Source organism: Centroberyx affinis, unplaced genomic scaffold (assembly GCF_046629955.1).
Source record: "Centroberyx affinis isolate AG114_WGS23_722 - 3 ecotype Tasmania unplaced genomic scaffold, CSIRO-AGI_Caff_v1 ptg001775l_1, whole genome shotgun sequence".
NCBI classification, from domain to species: domain Eukaryota; kingdom Metazoa; phylum Chordata; class Actinopteri; order Beryciformes; family Berycidae; genus Centroberyx; species Centroberyx affinis.
The window spans coordinates 342,361-364,939 of NW_027280168.1; the positions used below are offsets into that span (position 1 = coordinate 342,361).

The window sequence follows — 22,579 nt, forward strand, 5'->3', positions numbered from 1 at the left end:
AGAAGAAGAAGAATGTTGCAAACCAAGTTGAGAGGAAGTGACTAAAATAGTTCTGAGTCCAAACGACAACATGGTAAAGACGACCTGCTGTCTGTGAAAAGCCACATATCCTTAGGTCAGATGGCTTGTTCAGTCTTCTGCCAGCGGGTCAGGCTATAGTCGACATCCAGAAAAACATGAACCCTGACATTTTATGTTAAATGTACTTCTTACCATGTTACAATTACAGTTAGTCATAATTGTCTCTTCCTGTGTGTGTGGGTGTCGGCTAGTACTGGGAACGAAAAAAGCAGCTTTCTGAGAAGTTGGATCATAGAGGGGTTAAAGTATTGTGACACAGGAGTGAAATTGGTTAATTTTGCTGTAAACATGTGAAATTTGTATTTCTTACTATAAATACATTTATATATAATAAATGACTATGACTCAAAAGCACAGACAGACTATAGATTATTTGTATTTTTTGCTTGCGTGTTCAAGTTTGGTTTAGAAAGGTGTCAGTTGTTTCTGGCAACCCCAAGTTTCATGTGAGTATAAGTTCTGGCATAACTACCATTAAAGTCATGTTGTCTGTCAGGAAGAGTATTGTACTGTTGGGCACAGCCTGTCCTTCAAGTAACATCTTATACACAAGCATTGAGATTCATCAAGCTGCATTTTCTGCTTGACGGATTATCTAAAAGGAAGATATTGTCTGGTTATATTCTTGGGTCATAAACGTTGCACATTGATTATGTATGAGGGGTTGGTGACAAAAATGAACTCTCATGACTTAATTTATTTGTCCTAGTATTTATGGTGGGAATGCTGACAAAAAGTTTTTTTATCCAAATGTTTTAAACCCACAGACTGTACTTTCACCTCATGCTGGCACAAAGTCTCATGGCTTCACAGCAAGGAAAAACTATAGTTGCAATCCTCTGTCCTGATACTTTTGCTACAAACTGTAGGTTTCCTCTTCTGGTGAAGGAAAATGAGAGCGGGCACATTGTGGCCCCTCTGCAGCCTGGGGGTTTGTTTGCCCTCCTGTGCTCTCTGACCTGTCTTGAGGGAATGTCTTCTCTCTCCCAGGACAAACACACTTCTGTACAGTTTTTTCCAGACAGGACCCACCACCAACAACCATAAACTTTGATCCTAATACCTGCTGTGGGTATATGATGGGAAAGCGCTGTGGGCAGAACAGCAGAAGACTTGGTTAATCCATGCAATATAGCCTAAACAACAGACCATGGAAACTCATTAAGCCACAGTCTAATCTGACACAAAGCACCAGTCGGGCAGTGAGTACTGTTCTCTAGTCTGATTTACTGCACTCTGTTACTAGAATATGGAGTAGTGGGAGTGGGGGTAGGAGGGTGCGGAGAAGGGCAGGCTGAGGGAGGCCAATAGGAAGGGAGGGGGGTTGTGTAGAGGTCACAGTCAGCCTTTTACAGCGAAATCCTTGAGGCACTGTTAACCCTGGACTCACTCTCAATGTGGGATTACAAGGATTACCAGAGGCCATTCAGACCTTGCTCATGTTGAACAAACAATAACACACAAATCTGTGGTACGTTGCTTGAGCCAAGTAAGCCATCATGATTCATGGTGAAGGGGAATACAACCCATTTTCAGCTGTTAGGTTTTCCTACAGTACTTCTTTGGATGAATCAATTTGCAGAAGAGGCAATTCCCTACTTCTTTTCTTGTTTTGGTTAGAGCAAAATAAAAAAGAAGTACAATTCAGAGGAGTCCCAATGAACTTCTGTAGTCACAGGTTCCCCAGTCTCCTTGTACTTAGATCATTTTGCTTTAGTGAAAATTCACAGCATTTTTCTCTACACAGACAAAGTCTCAGCTGTAATCTGTGATGCCACACCAATACACAGCTCCATCCTCACACCACAGCGCTGCTATCCAAGAGAGGCTGTTGATAATCGCACTGTGGGACAGGTACAGACATCAAAGCAGGAAGCTGTAAAAGGCTCCAGTCACATTACTTCAAGTGATTTCCAGATGTCGGTGCATTTTCTGGTTCACAACTGTGACTGCACATGAAATATAGCTCATTTGGGGGTTTGAGCCCAAACAAACTTTATTTATTCTGAACAGTTGGACAGACTCAATCCATGCTCAAGCTAACTATGTGACATATTAAAGTGTCAGGATTTCAGTGGGGTTGCCCTCTCTTAGTCAACTCAACCTATAACCAGTAGCGTCTATTAACAAAGATTTTTTTAGTTAGAATAGTTTTTTATATTTATTTCTTCAATGTGTTGCACATAAAATTTTACACATGGAAATCGTAAGCAAGCACACCAAGCATTACAACAATTTCCACAGATATTAGTCTTTAATAAATTAAATTGGTCATTTTGAAAGACTGTATTCACTTAATATTTTACCGTTTGGCTATAAAGCACTTTGTAAATTAATCTGAGAAAAGTGCTATACAAATAGTTAATTATTATTATTGTAATTATTATTATTTTGCTTAATAACACAGGAAATGCCAATCACCTATTTGACAAAATCCTATAATTAGTCCAATTATTTCAAATTTTGCGGCCCTGACTCGTCACGTGTTTCAGCAGGAACGGCTGATTGGCTCAACCGCGTGTTGGTAAACACTAAACCTGTCTGGTACACGGAGTCAGTTGGTGATAGCCTAATTAGTGAGTAAACTCACCAAGCTTAATAACATGAGGGTGAGTATTAATTACTACGAGCCTAAAGCTGCTTGTCATCACCCTCTGTTACGCCGCCTCGCCTCCCACTGCGCAGACTGAAAACATTTAACTAAATTCATGTCCACACAGGAGCTCAGACACCCATGTGAGAGGATAACTGGTATTTTCCCATGTAATGATAGCCTAGATTTGAGCGGATCACCGATGACTCATAGTGGAAAACTTTCTCCCTCCCTCCTCTTCTCTGTTCCTCACTCCGCCTCACAACTCTTAAATCACAAAACAACCATAAAAAATGTTTGCCCGGTTGCGGGGCTTCACTCGCACGCCTCTCCCGCCCACAGACAGACAGCACGGCAGCCTCTGCTGGACCAATTACCGGGGCCGTTTGACCGCGCCGTCCCGCAGGCGTGTTTTCCTGGGCGGCTCTGCGCACTCGGCCAGGATTTAGCGGAACCCAAAGCCGAGAGAGGGCCAGTCGGTCGCGAGGACGGACAGGACAGACAGACCGGGCACCGACACGATCAACACGTTTGCAATGGGCTGGTCTTGGGCTCTCGTCTGCGCGTGTGCGTTTGTCTTGATTTTCGCGAGTTCAGCATCCGAGGGTTAGTAGTATTATTTTTTCTGTGATTATTGTTTGCATGTAAGTAGCACAGAAATTGTTGTGTTTGCCTATTTGGCTAAAGGCCAGGCTCCATGTTTGTTCGTGTACTGCGTTTACTTGTGGCGACGTACTGACACTATTCCTATATCAAAACATACTTCAAAAATACTTGCCTATTCTAAGAAGATTCTTGGTTGTTTGTCAGTAGAATTTGTAAATTAATAATAGTGAGTTTCATAACTTTTTCTCTCTTTCCCTGTCTCTCCCTCTCTCTTTGTGTGGTTTTGTGTGTACACATTTCCAGATGGGCCCATCATTGAGCAGCGTGAGGTGACCTTTGACATTGATAAAATCCTACAAGGTGTGTGTATGTGTGTTTCTCCTTGTCTGTCTGGTGCTGTACTTTGTGAAGTTAAATAAGTTAAATAACCTTATAATTGGGGGAAAAAATCAATGTGTGTGTTTCAGAGATGAATCAGCCAGAGCCTGATCTCATGCAGAAAGAGATGGACTTGACGGATCTCCTCGATCCCATAGGTAACATTTGTCTTATTACCTTTTATTATGACCGACTGTTTTGACACAAATACATAGCTGGCCAAAATGGCTTAGGTGGATATATATGTATATAGGTTTAAAATAACTGTACAATTGGAAAAAACATCCCTATCTGTCTTTCAGATATGAATCAGCAAGAGCCTGATATTATGCAGAAAGAGGTGGACTTGACAAAGTTCCTCGATCCCAGAGGTGAGGTTTGCCTTTGTACCTTTTGTATTTGTTTTGACACTAATACATAGCTGACCATATGTGTGCACTTTAAACATTTGTCACTGCACCTGCTCATATTTGTGCCTGTAACTCACATTAAGATGAACAGCAATGAGTTATAAAACTATAGGCATCCAAAGCCCTGAGGGAGAGAGGCATGGTGCTGTTTATAAATATTTGATTTAGTGCTTCCCGTTGGCTCAGTGGGCTCCTATACATACCAAATAATCATGACAGCTTTGTTTTAAATTGTCCCATGACGTTTTGTCGCATGCTGTCCTCTCTCTCTGGAGTGGAATTGTTACAAAAGCCTCATGCCTGCACCTCACTGGGTGTGCGTTCTTTCTACTGAAGCTTAGAATAAAGCAGAAATACCATACAGAAAACATAAAAAACAAAGTATTGGTTGATAATACTGCCTATATTCTGTCAGGGGGCTCCAGAGCGGCCGACCCAGGTCTATCCCAGGTTGATGTCACCATGGATTCAGATTTCACACCTAGAGGACGTGTGTATCTTTTTCTTCTCTCTCTCTCTCTCTTGATTTGTCATCTACCGTGTTCTGGCCCTCTCTCCACTGTCCCACCTGATAAATGTTTTCGTTTCCCGCCCTTCCCTCTTAAGGTCGACCAATGTTTGGGCCCCGTTCTTTCGGTGGTCCTCCCGTGTTGGACTATCCCGTTCAGTTCCCCCCCGGCCAGCCGACCTATGCCAACCTCCCGGCCATCTGTGCCCACGGTGACCGCCGCCCTCGCTACTCGGACACCTATTTCCCCCAGTCCGGTTTTGGCCAGCAGAAACGCAGGGCGGAAGCCGTCAATAATGCCGAGTCGGGGTTCAGCGCGTGCTGCAAGGGGCTGCAGACGTGGACACAGGAAGAGATGCTGTGCTGTACCACAAAGGCGGTGAGTTCCAGTAACGGCTTCTGTCTTTGGTTTTGCTCGTTTTTTTTTGCATTGTGTAATTTATATCCTGTTTCTTTTCGCCCTGGTTCTGTTTCCTTTGATTTGTTTTTCTTTGTTGTTGGTGTTTCTGCTCAGGTTATTTCAGTATCTTCTCACTCAAGACACTTGCACTCTCAACCAGCGATGCAGCATAATATTATCACTCAACATATCATTATACAGCAACAATATCACAATTTCATGTTAAATAGCAAGACATATTCAACACTAACCACTTAATCCCTCATGTTAAGGAAGAAACAAACAGGTTTCTCTCATAGACTTTCTCGTAAATGTCAACTTTTGTAGCTTTATATTAATTTCAGCTTCATTCCTGATACTGTGAGACAGCAGTGTTGTATATTCAGTATCGCATACCAGTTGTGTAGTGAGCTGAGCATATTGTCATACTTGTACACATTTTTTACCAGCCCAAAGATAAAATACTGCAGCGATGATGGTATTTACATTCTTTGAACAGAACTGGAGGCCTCGGGTGCTTCCACTTGATAAGCCCACGATATGAAACCCCGGCAGACAACAGACAGGCCTTGGCATGATTTCCTGTCTGTGAAGCTGTTTGAGGGCAAGCAAGAGACTTGTACCAAATTCTTCAGTTAAAACAGCATTACATTCATGTTAACGCCTTTTTCTTACCCTGTTTATTTTTTCATTGTTGGTTACTTTTGTCTTATTTTAATTTCTTAAGATGCTCTAAAATAAATGTGTGTATGTCTTTCACTCAGAATATGACCTCAGGCCTGCGTTAGTATTAAAGAGTTTAATTGATACACACCCAATAATTGATACACCCAATCTGTTTGTATTGTTTTCCTGTGTCTACTGCAGTGGACGCAGGCAGTAGACTCCTTCTGTCGGGAAGACACGGCGGTGAAGGATCGTGTTTACCACTGCTGCAAACAGAGGGGCAGTGACAGGCTGAACTGCTTCCAGCGGGACGCTCCGAACCCCGACTACCTGCCCACAGAGGAGGTGCCGGTGCCAGCAATTACTTCTGCACCCAACTTCTTGTTTGACCCCAGCACGTGCCAGAGGTGTGGAGGGAAATAAAGAAAAAGAACATTAATGGAAATAATGATGTTGACTTTATTTGCATGTTACATATCAATCTTCTTAGCAAAATTATGATATTTAAAATCATTAAAAAATTTACAAATTTAAGTGTAATAATATGGTATGACTATGCATGAAAAAAGGGTGTTTGACTGTACTGGTTCCAATTCAATTAAATTCAACATGCTTTATTGGCATGAATGTCATAAGAACAATACTGCCAAAGTGTCTAAGGACAGTGAAGTAAAAAAAGATACAATTAATCTAACAACAGAGTAAATTGGTTCCTCTCAGGCCCACTCAGTAGCTGCATGAAACTTTCACAGCAGATAGAAATTATATTCTAATATTTATACTTGTGTGCATAAGACAAAAACAGAAATTGGTTTCTATTAGCAATTTAAAATATGCTGCACACTTAGCCAGTGCCATGCCTTCAGCCAAAAGAAATAGAGACAAAGAGTGATAAATAGGTGTGGCAGAGGGTTGACAAGGGACCTCACAGTGTCAGCCCCACTCCCCAGTCCATTTTGTAAGCGCTCTAGAGGTGAAACGAGGTCACGTCTGACTCTGACCTCATGTCTCATACTTGCAGGACGGAGTTGACTCCACACAGCATCAGAGGAAAGAAGCAGAGGAAGCCACTGCCATCTGCTCCCCAAAACGTCGACATCAGCTTTCCTCCTGGACGGCCAACCGCAGCTGACATTGAATCACTCTGCCGCTACCGCAAGCTCCGCCCCCGCTACGATCTCAAGTGCCTGCCGCGCAAAGGCTACGGCTGGCTGGCTCGTCAATCGAAGACCATTAATCGTGTGGAAAGGGGATTCAAACAGTGTTGCAAAAGGCAGCAGGAGGTTTTCACCTGTGCTGATGGGAAGGTATAGAGAACATCTGCTGAACTGGAAAACGGATCAAATGAGATGTTTGATGTTATGAGATGCATAGGCTAATGCGATGCTTTCTTCATTTGGCCATTTTTAATACAAAAATGTGGAATCAAATCTCTCTCTGCCTTTCCCCTTTGCTTATTAGTGGCGTGAGGAGATGGACAGGTTCTGCGGGGAGGAGAAGGGGGGGAGGATGAACTTCACATGTTGTGAGAAGGCTAAGGGTCAAGAGCGATACGACTGTTTCCAAGCCAGTGCTCCTCACCCAGGTTACGATGTGGACTTGTCGGGTGCCCCTGCTGCCACCCCTCAGGACCCCTCCCTCAGCCAAATCTGTGATACTCACAAGATCATCAAGAAGAAGTAAGGGAGTACACTTTCTCTCTCTATCTCTCCTCAGACCTCTTTGTCTGTCTGTCTCCTCCCCTCTTCCTTTCTCACTCTCAGGTTCTCTCTTTCGTAGATGTTGGGTTGAGAAAGTACTGTTTATCTAGTTTATTTGTTGTTTCCTTTCTATTTCCATTCAATTTTTTTAGCAATTATGTCTTTCTTTTGTCACAGAAAATGAACTCATTGATGCTGACACTACTTATCTACATTCTGTGTTATTAACATTGTCAAGGATCTAAACCCATATGTACAATGTTCACTGAGAAACACTGAGTCTGTTTACTGTTAAGTCAGAAACTAAATGACAAGCTGGTTGTGTTTTCAGGTTCAATGTTGGCCTTCCTATCCAGAGCTTTGTGAATCAGTGCTGCCCTCTGTCTCCAGACCAGAAGAGTTCATGTATTACTGAGATGGTGAGTTTAAAAGGATTAAAATGGCAGCACAAAATCTAGAGAACTGCATAGTGGAATATGCATTTTTCTGCCCAAGAAGACAAAGTTACATGATTATATTGTATATTATATATTTATGGCTGGGAACATTTAAAGGGAATATTGAAGGTGATGAAAGTATGGGAGCTGTAAATCCACAAGACAGGTTTTCTCATGTTACTTGTCATTTGTTTGATCTTGTTCTCTCTGTGAAACCAGCTTGTGAAAATGTCAGAGAGCCAGTGTTCAGCGAGGAAGCCTTCCTCCCCAGCTGTCCGCCGGTGTTGCCGCATCTCTTCCCAAACTTCTTCACAATGCCTCTCCAAAATACTCATGGATGCCATCTCCAAGGCAACCAATGCATCACGCCAGAAGAAGAAAAAGTGCCCTCTCTCTTAAAGCTTTATGACCTTCTGCTGCTGACCCTGATGGCCGTGGGCCAATCAGAGAAATGGCATGCTTAAAATAGAGGTCGCCTCTAATCACTGAGGAGGAACAGCTTTTCCTGCCCAAATCCCACTTATCTCTCAGTAAGATGAAAACAATATTTGTACTGTGGATCAACTTTAAGCTTCACTACTGCCAGGATCACTTGCAGTCATCTGAAAGTACATAAGAAGCATTGCCATTACAACAAGAGTACTTTCATTAAGAAAGGAAAAGATTGTTTAATGCTACGTTTGTAAATCAGACTGTTGTCTGTCACTGTACCACTTATTTTTATAGGCTGCTCTTTTCATATTTGATTGTGAATGTTGCATTTTTCTGATTCCTTTGGAACTGCAAGATCAGTTTTATTGTTTTGTATGGTTAGGATCATGATCTTTAACCGTTCTAATAAATAAAACTATATTTTCAAAAATGTACCTTTTGTGTAGTTTACTGTTCCACTTTGGATGGCCTAGATACTGTTACTTTGTGAAAAACAAAATAATCAAACACAGAGTGCCTGGCATGAAGAATTAACATTTGCCAAAATCTGCAATGATTCTGATGCAAATCTTCCAGGGGCAAAGATAAAATAAATACATTTCGGCAGTTCATAAAGCCGGGGTGAAATGCTTGATTTTTACCTCAAATCTAGAGTAACTTCTACTTTAGTCCACTAGGCGGGGTGATGGTGCTGAGACACGAGCATCAAAATTCAACACTCGCGCTGTCTGTGATGTGAACAGTCAAAACCGTAATGGCGACCGCTGGAACAGCAGACTCGGGATCAACAGCCCCGACAGGTAGCTAGCTAGTAAATGTAACTGTTTGTTGTCTTCTTAAGTTAAACATACAAACAGATCTCCGTATGAAACGATGCGAGTGGTGCGATGTGGTGACTGCGGCTTTATCGTGATCCCGGTTAGCTAGCTAGCTTCAGCTGGTAGGCTTTCAATCTACCAAGTTAACCTAGCATTAGCTAGCTGGTTAAAAACGTTAGCTGGTATTGTTTTTAACCCCACCAGCTAGCTCAAGTTAATTATCTAACGCCAGTAATAGTGAACTATCTACCAATACATTTGGGAAATGAATTCCGGTGCCATGTTGGCTAAAATGGTGTGTTTCGTTATCAAGCCGGCAATTTTGTTAACGTTACTTGGCGTCAGTCCATCAATGATGACTAACATTGAGTTAGCTGGAAACTGAGAGCGCCGGGTAACGGTTCTCTCGTGGTTTGGTAAATATCGTCCTTTTGTTAACTAAATGAATGGGACATGTGTGGTGGCTGGTGTTTCAAATTCGTCTGTTCATCCATGGGAAGCTAACGGTAGCTACCAGCTTTCAGGCGTCCTCTTGTCTTCCTCGCCCAGTTCACCCCTCCTCCTCCTCCTCTCCAGTCTGTTTCTAACAGGGGCAGTGGTAAAGTTTTCAAATGTATTTTCGACCAAGACAAGTAACTTCAAAAACTAGACCCCTGTAATTCCTCTCCTGAAGTTTCGTTGATGAATAATCATAACTAACATTGACTACAGATCTCCTGCTTTCTGTTAACCAATGACGACCGACCATCATGCTTTATCAAGTTAATTAGCAGGCCTCAGACTGCTAATGTCCCTAAACAGCTGATGAAATCTTGATTTTTCATGAGCCATACCCTCTGATTCTTGCTGAAGTGTTCATGGACGGGTTTAGTTTTGTCGTCATTAGATTAGATTAGATTACATAGATACTTGTGGTAGTGGGGAGCTCATGCACGCTCTTGGTCAGTTTTTACCAGAGGTTTTTATTTTGAGGACAGGACATAGGAGGGAGTCTGTAGCAGTTTCCTAATCCCTTGGTTGCGCGCACTTATCAGCTTTCCTGTGACTACTGGAGTCACTTTTCCCTTAGCAGCCATTCAGTTTGAATCAGTGAATAAAAATAGTGCTAGAAAGCTCTCTTGTGGCTCCTACATGGCTGAGAGCCTGAGACTGTACAAATACAGGGTCTTAGATTCTGTCAAACACACACTCACTCAGACATCTGAGCAACAATGGCATAGGGTGGTTTGCATATTGGCCTTGCTAATTGGGCCAAGAACCATTACAAGCAAAAGTCATTGTGGCACAATTCCTATAATAAATCTGTTGCACCAAGTCTTCATAGGCAGAAAATTATGTTGAGTATACATGTCCCATATTATTGCCTTGTGCAGGCTACAGGCTGCTTGTAACAAACAGGCTACATGTGAACAAGGCTGGAACAGGGAGTTGTTTAGTATATACAGAGAGGGGCAGATGGTTTGACTATTGTTGTGAAGCCTGTCAATGACAAGCTAAAGTCAATGTTAGTAAGTAATTTGGCACAATTCCTACCCTAAATCTATTGCACCAAGTGTCTTATTATCTAGTCATACGAAATGTGTCTGCAAGTTAGGGCTGGGCAATATATCAATATTATATTGATATCGTTATATGAGACTAGATATCCACTTCGATTTTGGATATCGTAATATTGTGATATGGCATAAGTGTTGTCTTTTCCTGGTTTTAAAGGCTGCATTACAGTAAAGTGATGTCATTTTCTGAACTTACCAGACTGTTCTAGCTGTTCTATTATTTGCCTTTATCCACTTAGTCATTATATCCACATTACTGATGATTTTTTATCAAAAATCTCATTGTGTAAATATTTTGCACCAATGAAAGCACCAGTGAAAGCACCAATAGTCATCCCTACAATATTGTCGCCATATCGATATTGAGGTATTTGGTAAAAAATATTGGAATATTTGATTTTGTCCATATCGCCCAGCCCTACTTACAACTGAACATTTAGCCCACTTTGTAGAAAATACCAAGATATATATTGTGTATCGCCATTCAGCCTAAAAATACCGAGATATGATTTTTGGTCCATATCGCCCAGCCCTACTGCAAGTATATAGATACAAGCGTTCATTTAGTTTGTTTAGTGTTGATCGCCCATTTAGGTCAAGCCATATAGGCTGACCATGTCCTACTCCACAGATATTAGGACTCAGTTCTGGAGGAGAGCATTGCAGCGAGGTACTAGCATGGGTGTGTGTGTGTCTATGTGTCTGTGTGTGTATGAGCAGAAACTGCATGAGCAGTGACGTTATAGTGTGTGTTTTTTTCCAAAAAGAGAAGGAATGTGGGCAGAATGATGCTCATTGTTTCCTGGTGGATTGCAGTGTGTCCTTGCTAACCGAGAAAAGATGCATGTCATTCTCTGTTTTACATAGCTGAATTATCACACACTGGATTGTCACTATAGGTGTATACGCTTCCCAACATCCTTGTGTATACATTGACCTGTGGCACTCCCACACTGAAATAGATGTTGCCATTGGTAACTGGCTAGAAGTGCTTGTAGAGTGGGCGAGATAGTAGGTTTAAACAGCAAGTTTATGTAAGGACACAAGGAATTTATGTAGACTATTCCTCTATTTTAGTTGTAGTTTTTGTTAGCATGCTTACTCTGAAGCATGGGCCCATGTCTTTTTAATGTATTATCTAACTTCTAATCTTTGGTCATCAAGTCATAGATGAATGTTGAGGTTACATCCAGAGATGTAACCTTGGTGTTGACACAAACTTAACATGTCTCTCCCTACAAAAGACTACTAGTGACTACTAGATTATCACTGTTTTGCTTTGGCAACAGATACTGTTGTATTTAATGCCAATAAAGCTCATTTGAATTGAATTGAATTGACTACTCTGATCGGTGGAGCTTGCTGAACGGTTTAATGAACCTAACAATGTAGGCACAAAGTTAGATTAAGGGAGTCTGTGAGAATGATAAAAGCGAAGTCATTGTGAGACATAATGGTAGGCTATTACAGAAAGAGCTAGAACTTAAATTGCACTGTTTTTCTTGATAGGAGGTGGTGATGGACACATGTCCTTAGGGACAAGGCAAATCTAGAGCAGCCAGCTCAGGGGAACAGTAGTTCCAGTTCACACAGAGCTGGTATTGGGAGCAGCAGTTAGTAACTGTGGCCACATTTAGGCCTAGGCTCATCATTGCTCTTATAGACATCCAGCCAAGGCTGGAAATAGCCCTGCTAATTAACCAGCAGAGGGGCTCTCAAACATTCACTAACAAATTCTTCCATGTTAAAAGCTGCCACCCTAAAGTGGTCTGACTTCAAAATCATTTTAAACTTAAAGCTTACAGTGACTGCATGGGTTGACAGTGGCGTGAGTTTCATGAAGTTGAGTCTGAACAGGAGCTAGCAGCTGCTTAACAATGAAGACTTTAGTGTTTTTCCGTGTTTGATTTGTCATTGTACTATGTACACTTCTCTCCCTTTCTCATTAGGGCCCAGCAGCACCCGAAAAGTGGCTTCTCCAGAGGTAAGACAATCAGAAAATACATTGGTTAAATGTCAAACACCTTTACCTTTACAGTCCCAGGTCAGGTAAAGTAAATGTTGACCCAGTCAACTCTGAGGAGGGAAGGAGAACAGATTCAGAGTGTTTGAGGTTGTCATGTGAAGATGTTTACCCAATCTAGCCCAAAGACAGCATGTTCTTTGTCATTTGTGTGTGTCTGTGTGTGCGTGCATTGTCTTATGTTTCTGTTTCCTTTCCTGCCCTAACCCCCTCTCTCTTCACCCATCTTTCTGTGTTCCTCTTTGCCTTTTCCCTCTCTCCTTCCTTCTCGTCAGATGCCTGGCTCTTCAGGCACGACTCAGAGTATGAAGAAGACCATTGGACACCGAGGCGTTGAGACCACCACAGGAGAAACCACCTATAAAAAGGTTAGAACGGGGTGGGGGTCAGTGACACCAATTTTGTTGACACCCACAACACTCAGGACCAAGGACCAATACATAGGCCTACGTGTTAGGTGTTTGTATTCTAAAATTAGTCTGGAATCTCCCTCACTAGTCACTCAAGAACGACGGGTGAAAATACACAAGAAGTTACAGAGGCGTCATTGAAATTTAGTTTGTTCCAGTTACTACATGTTCTCTCTTTCTCTCTTACGTCCTCTGTAGACCACGTCATCTGCCCTAAAAGGTGCCATCCAGTTGGGCATTACTCACACAGTTGGCAGCTTGAGCCAAAAGGCTGAGAGGGATGTCCTCATGCAGGACTTTGTGGTGGTCGAAAGCATCTTCTTCCCCAGGTTGGTAATAGAAGTCAGAGTTGATCAAACATGGTTTGTCTGTGGTTTTATTTTTTGATTTCAAATACTCAATTTCTTGGCTTCTCTCTCTCGCTCTCCCTCTCATTTGTTTTCAGTGAAGGCAGTAACCTGACTCCTGCTCATCACTACAGTGACTTTCGTTTTAAGACCTATGCTCCTATTGCCTTTCGTTACTTCAGAGAACTCTTTGGCATCCGGCCAGATGACTACCTGGTCAGTACATACACCGAAAGGCACATCCATGTTTACAAGAAGTGCTCTCATCGTGGCTCTAGATACTGGCCCAATATTTATTTTGCTCTGCAGAAAGATTTAGTTAAGTTAGATTTAAGCTTATGCCAACATGTCTGTTCTCTTTGGATTGTATGCTAATGCAAACTCCACTCCCTCTTGCAGTATTCGTTGTGTAACGAGCCACTGATCGAGCTGTCTAACTCTGGAGCCAGTGGCTCCCTCTTCTACGTGTCTAGTGATGATGAGTTCATCATCAAGACTGTTCAGCATAAAGAGGCAGAGTTCCTCCAGAAACTCCTGCCCGGATACTTCATGGTGAGTCTGAGGGACAGAATGGAAAGGGGGAGTGGGTGCAGTATGAGTAATTATGATTTTTATGACTATGATTATCGTGAGAGTAGGAGGCCGAATAGAACGGAAGCTCTAATCATTTCTCCCCAATTTAACTATGTTACATCTAGAAGTCACCTCTTTCTTACCTACTCCTCCTCCTTTCCAGAATCTAAACCAAAACAAGCGGACCCTGCTACCCAAGTTCTACGGGCTGTACTGTGTCCAGGCTGGCGGCAAGAACATCCGTATTGTAGTGATGAACAATCTGCTGCCTCGGATCATCCCCATGCACCTCAAATATGACCTGAAGGGCTCCACATATAAGAGACGAGCCTCGCCTAAGGAGAGGGAGAAGGCTGTGCCGACGCACAAAGACCTGGACTTTATCCAGGATTTGCCTGATGGCCTGCTGCTGGAAGCTGACAACTACAATGCCCTCAGCAAGACCATCCAGAGGGACTGCCTGGTGAGTCGCAGAGACACCTGTATTTCATTGACTGATTAATTTTTATTAAGTGTCATGCACTCAAGGTTCCCAGCCCACATGGGTTTACAAGACGCATTCATACATCACGTTGAAATATGCACGTATATCAAAATTCTTAAACTCTGGGTTCAAATCTTGAAGGGACATGACTTCACTTACACACATAAGGCCCATGGATGGTTATTTAAGCAATATTACACGAGAGGGTGTGCTTTACCGTCATTATTGGCACGACAGTGATGCGGTCAGGACCGAGGCGCTTGCCGAGGTCTGTAAGCATCACTGCTTACGGCGCAAGCGCCTGGGCTGATTTGATCACATTCTAAATGTCTAGTTGACCAATCAACCGATTGCTTGGTTGGAACTACCTGTTGTATAATTGATGTTTCCTTACTGAATATTCTTTTAATGAGTCTGTGGTTGGGCATATGCATAAGTGCACATGTGTTAATGTGTTTGTTGTGGAGGTTTGCTCTTACTGATGTTTATAGTAACTCTTCATTGTGCTTGCATGTGTTGTAGCTCCTACAGAGTTTCAAGATCATGGATTACAGTCTCTTGGTGGGCATACACAACCTGGACCAGGCCAGTCGAGAGCGGGAGCGCGGTGGGGGGCATTCGGGGGACAGTGGGGGGTCGGAGGGGGCAGTGACCCCAGATCAGCGCCGGCCACAAGCCCAGAAAAGTCTGTACTGCACAGCCATGGAGTCCATCCAAGGAGAAGCTCGAGGGAAAGGAGCCTTGGAATCAGAAGACCAGTGAGTCTTGTCACTTAACTGACCACCAACAGAGCTGAGTTTGAATGAAATTGTTTGTTCACAGTAGAGTTGTCATGGTGGTGCCATTTTGACACCGGTGTCGTTTCCCTCCTCAACACCGGGCATACCGGCTATACCGCCTGTTGCCATTAGAGGGTCTAAGCACTATCAAAGTCAGCGTCACTACGATGAAAGTGAAACTTAAAATTCCTCTCCAAGCTGTGTTAACGGCATTTGTAAACGGTAACACTTTTTAATCAGAGATTTATAACACTGCGCAACACTCTGCAGGGCAGATTCTGGCATATTGCCCTTCTTTAGGCTCCCATTGGATTGTACTGGACTCATTACTGCCACTAGGTAAGGACAAATAATTCATCCTATTCATCCTAATCTGTCATATTAGCAGTGTTGGGGGTACTGTAGTGTTGGGGGTACTTACAAAGTAAGTAAGGCTGTAACACGTGCGTTACAGTAATCGGATTACTTTTTCGTAGTGAGTAACTTAACGTGTTAGTTTTTCAATTTATGTAATCGGTTATTAGTTATGTGTCAAAGTTACATTTCGCTACTTTTATTTTTCTTTCAAATGGTCAAATGTTTAGTTAGTGCAACTTAAAACAAATTAAGGTATTATAAACTACATGTTATTAAAAGCAGACTGTGCAGCAGGCTGCGGTGCGGTGAAGGCTTGTAGGTTACGACTCGCTTTCAGAATGAACACAACAATAACAATAAACTGCAGACCTTGTAAATATTCACATTACTTTGAACTGATCAAAGAAACGGGTTGGAAAATTATTAACAGTAAGTTTATCTTTCACTATCTAACCTGAAGATTTGAATTGAAAGCTTGTGAGCGCAGTCTGCCATTTATTTTGAGACCAGACCAGATCAGTTAAGGCTCGGCTGATCACCGGGTGAAGTTTCAAGTTTGATATTCACCGGTTGATGCGCCTTTTAACGTCAATAGCTCTGTGTCGATAGCATATTTTTTCTCAAATTAAGCTTTTTTATAGAGAGGAACATGGAGCCAATGTTTCACAGTGTTGATAAAGTCAAAATCACCTGCGGTTGTGATGCAGTGACGGCAGAAAGGCATCCAGTCAGTCCAAGCCCCCACTGAGTATTTACTGTGGAACCAGGTAACTGAAAGCACCTTGATGTTTTCTTTAGACAACAGTAGCTTGTTACTTAAGGCTTTGTCCCAGAAGTGATGATTAGTGATGATTTCTGTACATTAAGAGTGATGACATCAGCAGAAGATGCATTTTAGAGGCATGATTTGACGTGGGTAACGTGAAAGTACTCTACTTTTAATAAAGACTAACTTAGTAACGTAACTTGTTACTATTTAGGGCAAGTAACGAAGTAAAATAACTAGTTCGTTTCAAAAGTAACTTTCCCCAACACTGCATATTAGTGATCAGATATTAGCGATCAGTATGTTGTTAGTATGTTCATTTATCATTTAGTACCCTAACTTGAACATGGAAGCTCTGAATATGTGCTTTTATTTTACAAAATACAAAATAACGGTATTCCCGGTGTGGGGCTGATAACACCGGTGTGGACTCCAAGACCGTATTCCACCGGTAACACCGCCCACTGCGACAACCCTAGTTCACAGTGTAATCTGTACATTGCAAATAACAACTGAATGATCTGTTCTGTCCTCGTCATTCCAGCATGGGGGGGATTCCAGCTCGCAATACTAAAGGAGAGAGGATGCTGGTCTACATCGGCATCATTGATATTCTACAGTCCTACAGGTTGGTGACACAGAGCAGCCAAACTGGTTCATGTGAGCATTTGTTGAAGCAGTCTCAAGTCCCTGAGCAAGCTACTGTTCTGTATTTGATTTACCTAGCTGCATGCATTACACATTTGCTGATGTTCATCACAGTGAATATACAGGCAGTATATCCTCTTTTTTTTCTCATCTTTTAGATTTATCAAGAAGTTAGAGCACTCCTGGAAGGCCCTGGTCCATGATGGGGTAAGAGCAGACACACTACACCGCCCTACAAAGCCAAAGAAAGTATCCGTGCGAGCAAAATGACTACAAAGTTTATCTCATGCTTTGACAAAAGTATTGTTGGTACAGAATTGTACTGTATATCATATAATAGCATTCATGGATATATATATTTGTTAATATGAAATCTAAACCCTACTCATGAACTTGAACCATTAAAAAAACAGAAAATGTAGTTACACATATAGATGTGGATGCTTCAGTATCTGTCAGATTCTAATTGCTCTGTTGCCTTTTCTCTGTAGGATACTGTCTCGGTTCACAGACCTGGCTTCTATGCTGAACGGTTCCAGCAATTCATGTGTAACACAGTGTTTAAGAAAATTCCATGTAAGTCTGCGTGTGTGTGTGTGTGTGTGTGGGCATAACAATGAATTGAGGTTTTCTTGTTTGTCACAGCGTGAAATATCTCAAGGGTTTCTGGGGTTATTAAAATCCAGGGGTGAGATGTCTTGGTGCCTTTTATTAATCATTTAATTTCCTCTTTCATTCCCCTCTCCTTCCTGTCCTCCATCTTCAGTAAAGCCTTCCCCATCTAAGAAGAGTCGTGGTGGCGGTCAGGGGGGGCTTAGGAGGGCTCCCACCTTGGGAGCTCCTACCCCTCTGTCACACGCAGCAGGACAGTCAGCTGTTGACTCCAGACTGGTCTACCACAGCCATTTGAAAAGCACAGACTCAGAGGGAGACAGCGGTAAGACAGAAAGGCGGAGAACTGAGGCAGCACAAGCAATATGATCAAAACACTAGGTAGAGCTTTGGCAACATTGTATTCAGAACAACTCCTGTCATAGCTGTGTTGAGAATGGAGACACTTATTTAGAAATCTGCAATAGTTTGGTTTCTTATCGTGGTTGTTTGTTGTCAGGCATGCAGTCGGGCAGACCGGATCTGGTGCCAAGGACCCCTCCACTAGTGGGAGGCTCTGCTGACTGTGAGGCCAACCTGTCCACCTCATCACTAGGCAGCACAGGACTTGCCTCCTCCTCTCCCCCCTTACGGTAAGGCATCACCATCACCTCTCTCTCTCTCTCTCTCTCTGTCTCTCTCTCTCTCTACGTATTTTATTTTTCTATTCTCTGACCTGTATTTACTTTCCCTGTAGGTCTGTAGGGGTGGAGGTGCACAAATCTGCGTACACAGACCACGACCAAGGTGCTTCCCGCAGGTACTGATGACATGCAGAGGGTGCCCATAGGCCTTCAATCACACCCCTATCAGACTGTAACATGGATGCATTTTATCTCACTTGTGTTATTCAGTGTCTCATTCATTGTCTGTGCTCTCTTTCTCTGTGCCAGTATTGGGGCAGAGGCGATCGGGGACAATTCGGGCAACCTGTCTGGAAATGAAGACGTAGTGTCGCTATCGGACATCATCCCTGAGACCAACATCTGTTTTGTAAGTCGGACCCTTCTCTTAGAAAACGCATACACACACACACAAACACCCTGACTACTAAAACCATTAATTCATTCATTTAGAATTGATTGTTAGTTGTATATTTCTTTTATCAGTTTCAGCCTGATGATTTTGGCATTGATGTTGGTTTGATCTTCAACAGTAAAAGCGGAGCCAGTGGCATCTAAAGACAAGGCGGTTCTGGAAGAGATGAGGTGGGCGGAAGTCAGGATAAAGAGAGTGAAAGTCACGCATCCACCGCGGACCCACCTTCTCCCTCCCCTGTTCTTTCCTCACCCATATATGCAGGGGAGGCTCTATCTATGCTGGTTGAAGGAGCGAGGTGCAGCGGAGGTTGTGACACCGAGGAAAGCGGTGGCTTTCCCAGCCAACAATGCAGGGTATGCTGCTTGAAAATCAACTGTTCATTACTGGTGTCACTGAGCTCACTTATTTGTCCACACCTGTCACAAAGCCCCACTGTCCCTCATAAACGGCTGAAAAACAGGCTTATGACCCTGCACTGGCAGCGCTTGGGCGACCTGTGATGTTACAAAACCCTCTCCTACCATCCCCAACCAATCACCACCGAGTTTGACATTCACAACATGTCTGTCTGCTGTGATGACATGATTATAACGAAATCATTAGTTGTATATTATATTGTGAATAAAACAAGCCCTGCCTTCACCAGTGGATGGTGATGGCAGCAGGATTATCAGTTTGGAGTTTGCTACTTCACCTATGATGTGGAGTCAGTCATCCTGCCCCCTTTTCGCAGCACGAAGGGATGTGAGTGGGCAAAGACAGCAGTTCAGCAGGAACACACACTTACAAGTACATTAAGGGCATAGCCTGCATTTGTAGGAGTGAACATGTGGGTCTGTGTATGTGCACAGTCTAAGTGGGTTCAGTTTTCCGTGACTCACGCCATAATGTTCCTTGTATCACACATCCACTTCCCTCAGCACTCCTCATGAGCAGGAGCGCCCCGAGCTATTGATTGTTCTCATCGTTATCGACAGGAATTGTTCAAATCAACACTTGCTGCTGTTGGCTCTACAATCATGTATGCATTTCTTTGAATGATTGTGGATGTACAATACAGAGTGTACAGAGTTCACATTTTGAAAGGGAGGAGGGGTGGGTTGAACCAGGCCCATACCGTAATATTGTTTCAAACTTAGTTTTAAATTATTCTGCCGGAAGCCATGCTGGTGCTCCAAAGGTCCTGCAAGCTAATGCCACTGTAGAATGTACATTACAATGTTCTTCTCATAAAATGTGTCTTACCAACATGGCGGACAGCATATGTAACCCTGAAATCTCCCCCTCTGATGTGACCATGTGTGCCAAGGTATGAATGAGTAAAGAGCAGTGCTGTTGACAGCATTGCTGGCCAGTAGATGCTGATAAATGAAGTCTAGATATAAAGATATTAGAATAGAATTTTGTCCACCTATTGTCATTCGTCCTTTATGTCCGTGCCTTTACACTTTTTGTCTCTCTCCCAACATCTGATGCTGTATTACTGAGACTTTTACAGGTGGGTGAGTGTGTGTTCTCGTTAATGTTCTGTCACACACAGAAGCCTGCCATATCACTACAGCCGAAGTCATCAAACTGCCGATTGTATGTCTGACTGATCATGGACCAACCAATCAGTTGTCAGAGTCGAAATGGATTTCACAGTTTTTAATGCTTACACTAGTGTGATCCCTTTTGCTTATGTCTCTATGAATGTTGTGTCACAGTAGTTCATCAGTTTTACTGATATTTTTTACTTTCTCTTGACAACATACATTAAGAATGGTTGTCTCTTATTAATCATTTCTGCTGGTTACAGAAATGATGGTCACATCCACTCTAGGACCAAGTATGATATGAACCATGTGTATAGGATTGTTTGTATGTAGCAGCTTTTATATGGCTGTTTATATAAATTATGTTTTTGTTTTCACATAAACAGTTTTTTGTCTATTTGTATATCTTATTGTTTAGGGCACTAAAACAAGCCACTGAGGTGGCTGGCAGCAAGCTTTTTATCTCATGAGATATTTCTGACGCAGAAATTTTAATCACTACCAAGTGACTGTAGCAGACTGTAAGATTTTATACAGCATCTCTTCTAATGAATTAGGATTGTTTATGTTTGTTAGGCACATGTGGTCTATGCACCGGAGAGGGAGAAGGGGAAATGTGAGATGTGAATACAGAAAGACGTAATGGAGGCAAACTGCCAGGGATGGAAAATTATTCATGTTCATCAATGCGTGATGGCACAGCTGAGGATTTAGGGTTTAGTCTTTTGTTGTGAATTATAAGCCAGTCATGGCACCAAAGAGAAGAGCAAAACACACAGGCAAGCTCTTACCTGGCAAGAGGCTGTTCAGGATCCAGTACAGTCAACATGTAAAGCAAATGAGATACTCATGGACTTCTGCATGGACTGATATGATGTATATGGTAATAACACTGGGCTGACCTGTGTTTTAAGGATCTATTAAACTGGATGTTTCTTGCAGAATAATTTTATGTGTGACAGGAATTGCATATGTGTAGGGTTTTTTTTTTTTTAGCCCCATTACGATTTTTCCCCCCTTAATCAAAGAATTGGTTTATTTTGTGGCCTGGGACATTTCAAGTTTTTTCCCCACATTCCTGTTAAATTCATAGTTAATTTACTACAATTGTGGTAGCTTTTAGAACCTATCCTTCTTTGCATTATGTACTTGACATTCTTCATTTCCAGAATCTCATGCAGAAGATTTAGCTATTGGTTATTATTTCAAATAGATACATTTAAAGTCCTATTCTGTTGGTTGAAAGACAAACAGTCACCAAAGAAAACACTCCAAGAGACACTTTCTGATGAGAAAAGTCCAGATATTTTGTGACAGTTGGATTTGGATGTACCCTGTTTAAATCTACAGTTTTCAGAACTACCTGGTTTTTGATGGGTGGTACTGTGTAATTGCTGGACACAGACCAGTTCTGTCACAGTTGGTATTTACTACACCATGGCACAAGAGAAATATCATCGTTTGGTGCTCAAAGGGCGGTGCACTCTCAACATAGACACTACAATATATATGAACTAATGCAATACGAGCAACGGTCTGCCATCTTTCAGTTCCAAGAAACATATTTATTAATACTATTATGAACTTGTTGTAGGCTGAAATGATACAGTTGTAATATGTACCTTTTTAGATGATTGTACGTAAAATGTATACTGACAGAGAAGGATGTCTGAAACTTTATAGCGTGCATTGCTTATGGAAGGGGATTGTTTGACAATTTCATTTTTTTATATTTCATGTTTAGATTGTGATATGATAGATATATTCTCTCCATAATGATTCTGGGTTGAAGATCTCCCATGCTTTTCTATATGAATGTTTGACATGGCCTACGAGCCAATGTTGCTGGTTGCCGTCTATGCTTCAATTACTATATTTTTACTGTGTATAAAATGTGTATATGTACATAGGAGTCACGGAAATGCCTTCTCATGCGATATGTGCTGCCTGTCCCTCCTGCCATGTTTCAGTTATGTGGTGGTGATGTTTTTCATAATGTCTCTGATTTTAAAGGATTAAACATATTTTCTAAATCTTGTTTCTTGTACCCTTATTCATGAAAATTGATTTCTAATGCTTGTGATATGCTAGGGGGTAGAAAAAGTGCCCTTCAACTAAAGGCTTTCCAGTGTAGAGCGCTTAGACCAAAAATATACTTTTCCAGGTAAATGTGGTAGCACATCCAACAGATAAAGAGCAAGACCTTGTGATTGTGTGACAGGCTGGGAAAAGGCTGTTTTAGACAAATATTTGATGTACTGCTGCAAAGTAGATCAGTGAAATGTAAATTCTCTGTCTACCTCTTTATTCATTGGATTTGCTAGCACGTGTTCATCTGGTTGTGATGCTTCAGCCGAGGGCTGGGTGATATTGTTGAAAT

At 42.2% G+C, this 22,579-nt stretch overlaps 2 protein-coding genes across 2 annotated transcripts; both read left to right on the forward strand.

Annotated features, from left to right (window-relative positions):
* The first annotated feature begins 2,978 nt into the window (after positions 1-2,978).
* Positions 2,979-8,618, forward strand: LOC139652237 (extracellular matrix protein 1-like). The gene is made up of 11 exons (XM_071529238.1): positions 2,979-3,280; positions 3,584-3,640; positions 3,748-3,816; positions 3,961-4,029; positions 4,484-4,558; positions 4,675-4,955; positions 5,844-6,049; positions 6,664-6,949; positions 7,104-7,321; positions 7,674-7,761; positions 7,999-8,618. Exons 1-11 carry the CDS (start codon positions 3,211-3,213, stop codon positions 8,176-8,178), a joined length of 1,599 nt encoding a protein of 532 aa, XP_071385339.1. The 5' UTR covers positions 2,979-3,210; the 3' UTR covers positions 8,179-8,618.
* Positions 8,619-8,936: 318 nt separating this feature from the next.
* LOC139652205 (phosphatidylinositol 4-phosphate 5-kinase type-1 alpha-like) lies at positions 8,937-22,210 on the forward strand. Its single transcript, XM_071529193.1, has 16 exons — positions 8,937-9,011; positions 12,535-12,569; positions 12,884-12,976; positions 13,217-13,347; positions 13,464-13,581; positions 13,765-13,917; positions 14,102-14,401; positions 14,945-15,180; positions 16,869-16,952; positions 17,131-17,179; positions 17,464-17,548; positions 17,739-17,909; positions 18,084-18,216; positions 18,321-18,383; positions 18,517-18,616; positions 18,780-22,210. The coding sequence occupies exons 1-16, from the start codon at positions 8,966-8,968 to the stop codon at positions 18,780-18,782; spliced, it is 1,800 nt and encodes a 599-aa protein (XP_071385294.1). The 5' UTR covers positions 8,937-8,965; the 3' UTR covers positions 18,783-22,210.
* The last annotated feature ends 369 nt before the right edge of the window (positions 22,211-22,579 follow it).

What these genes read in the sequence shown, in the direction of transcription:
- LOC139652237 (XM_071529238.1), top strand. Translation starts at nt 3,211, where the DNA reads ATGGGCTGGTCTTGGGCTCTCGTCTGCGCGTGTGCGTTTGTCTTGATT. An exon ending in CATTGATAAAATCCTACAAG is followed by an intron (nt 3,641 to 3,747) that starts GTGTGTGTATGT and finishes TGTGTGTTTCAG; the next exon opens with AGATGAATCAGCCAGAGCCT. An exon ending in CACAAGATCATCAAGAAGAA is followed by an intron (nt 7,322 to 7,673) that starts GTAAGGGAGTAC and finishes TTGTGTTTTCAG; the next exon opens with GTTCAATGTTGGCCTTCCTA.
- LOC139652205 (XM_071529193.1), top strand. Translation starts at nt 8,966, where the DNA reads ATGGCGACCGCTGGAACAGCAGACTCGGGATCAACAGCCCCGACAG. An exon ending in TCCTGCCCGGATACTTCATG is followed by an intron (nt 13,918 to 14,101) that starts GTGAGTCTGAGG and finishes CCTCCTTTCCAG; the next exon opens with AATCTAAACCAAAACAAGCG. An exon ending in AGACTCAGAGGGAGACAGCG is followed by an intron (nt 17,910 to 18,083) that starts GTAAGACAGAAA and finishes GTTTGTTGTCAG; the next exon opens with GCATGCAGTCGGGCAGACCG.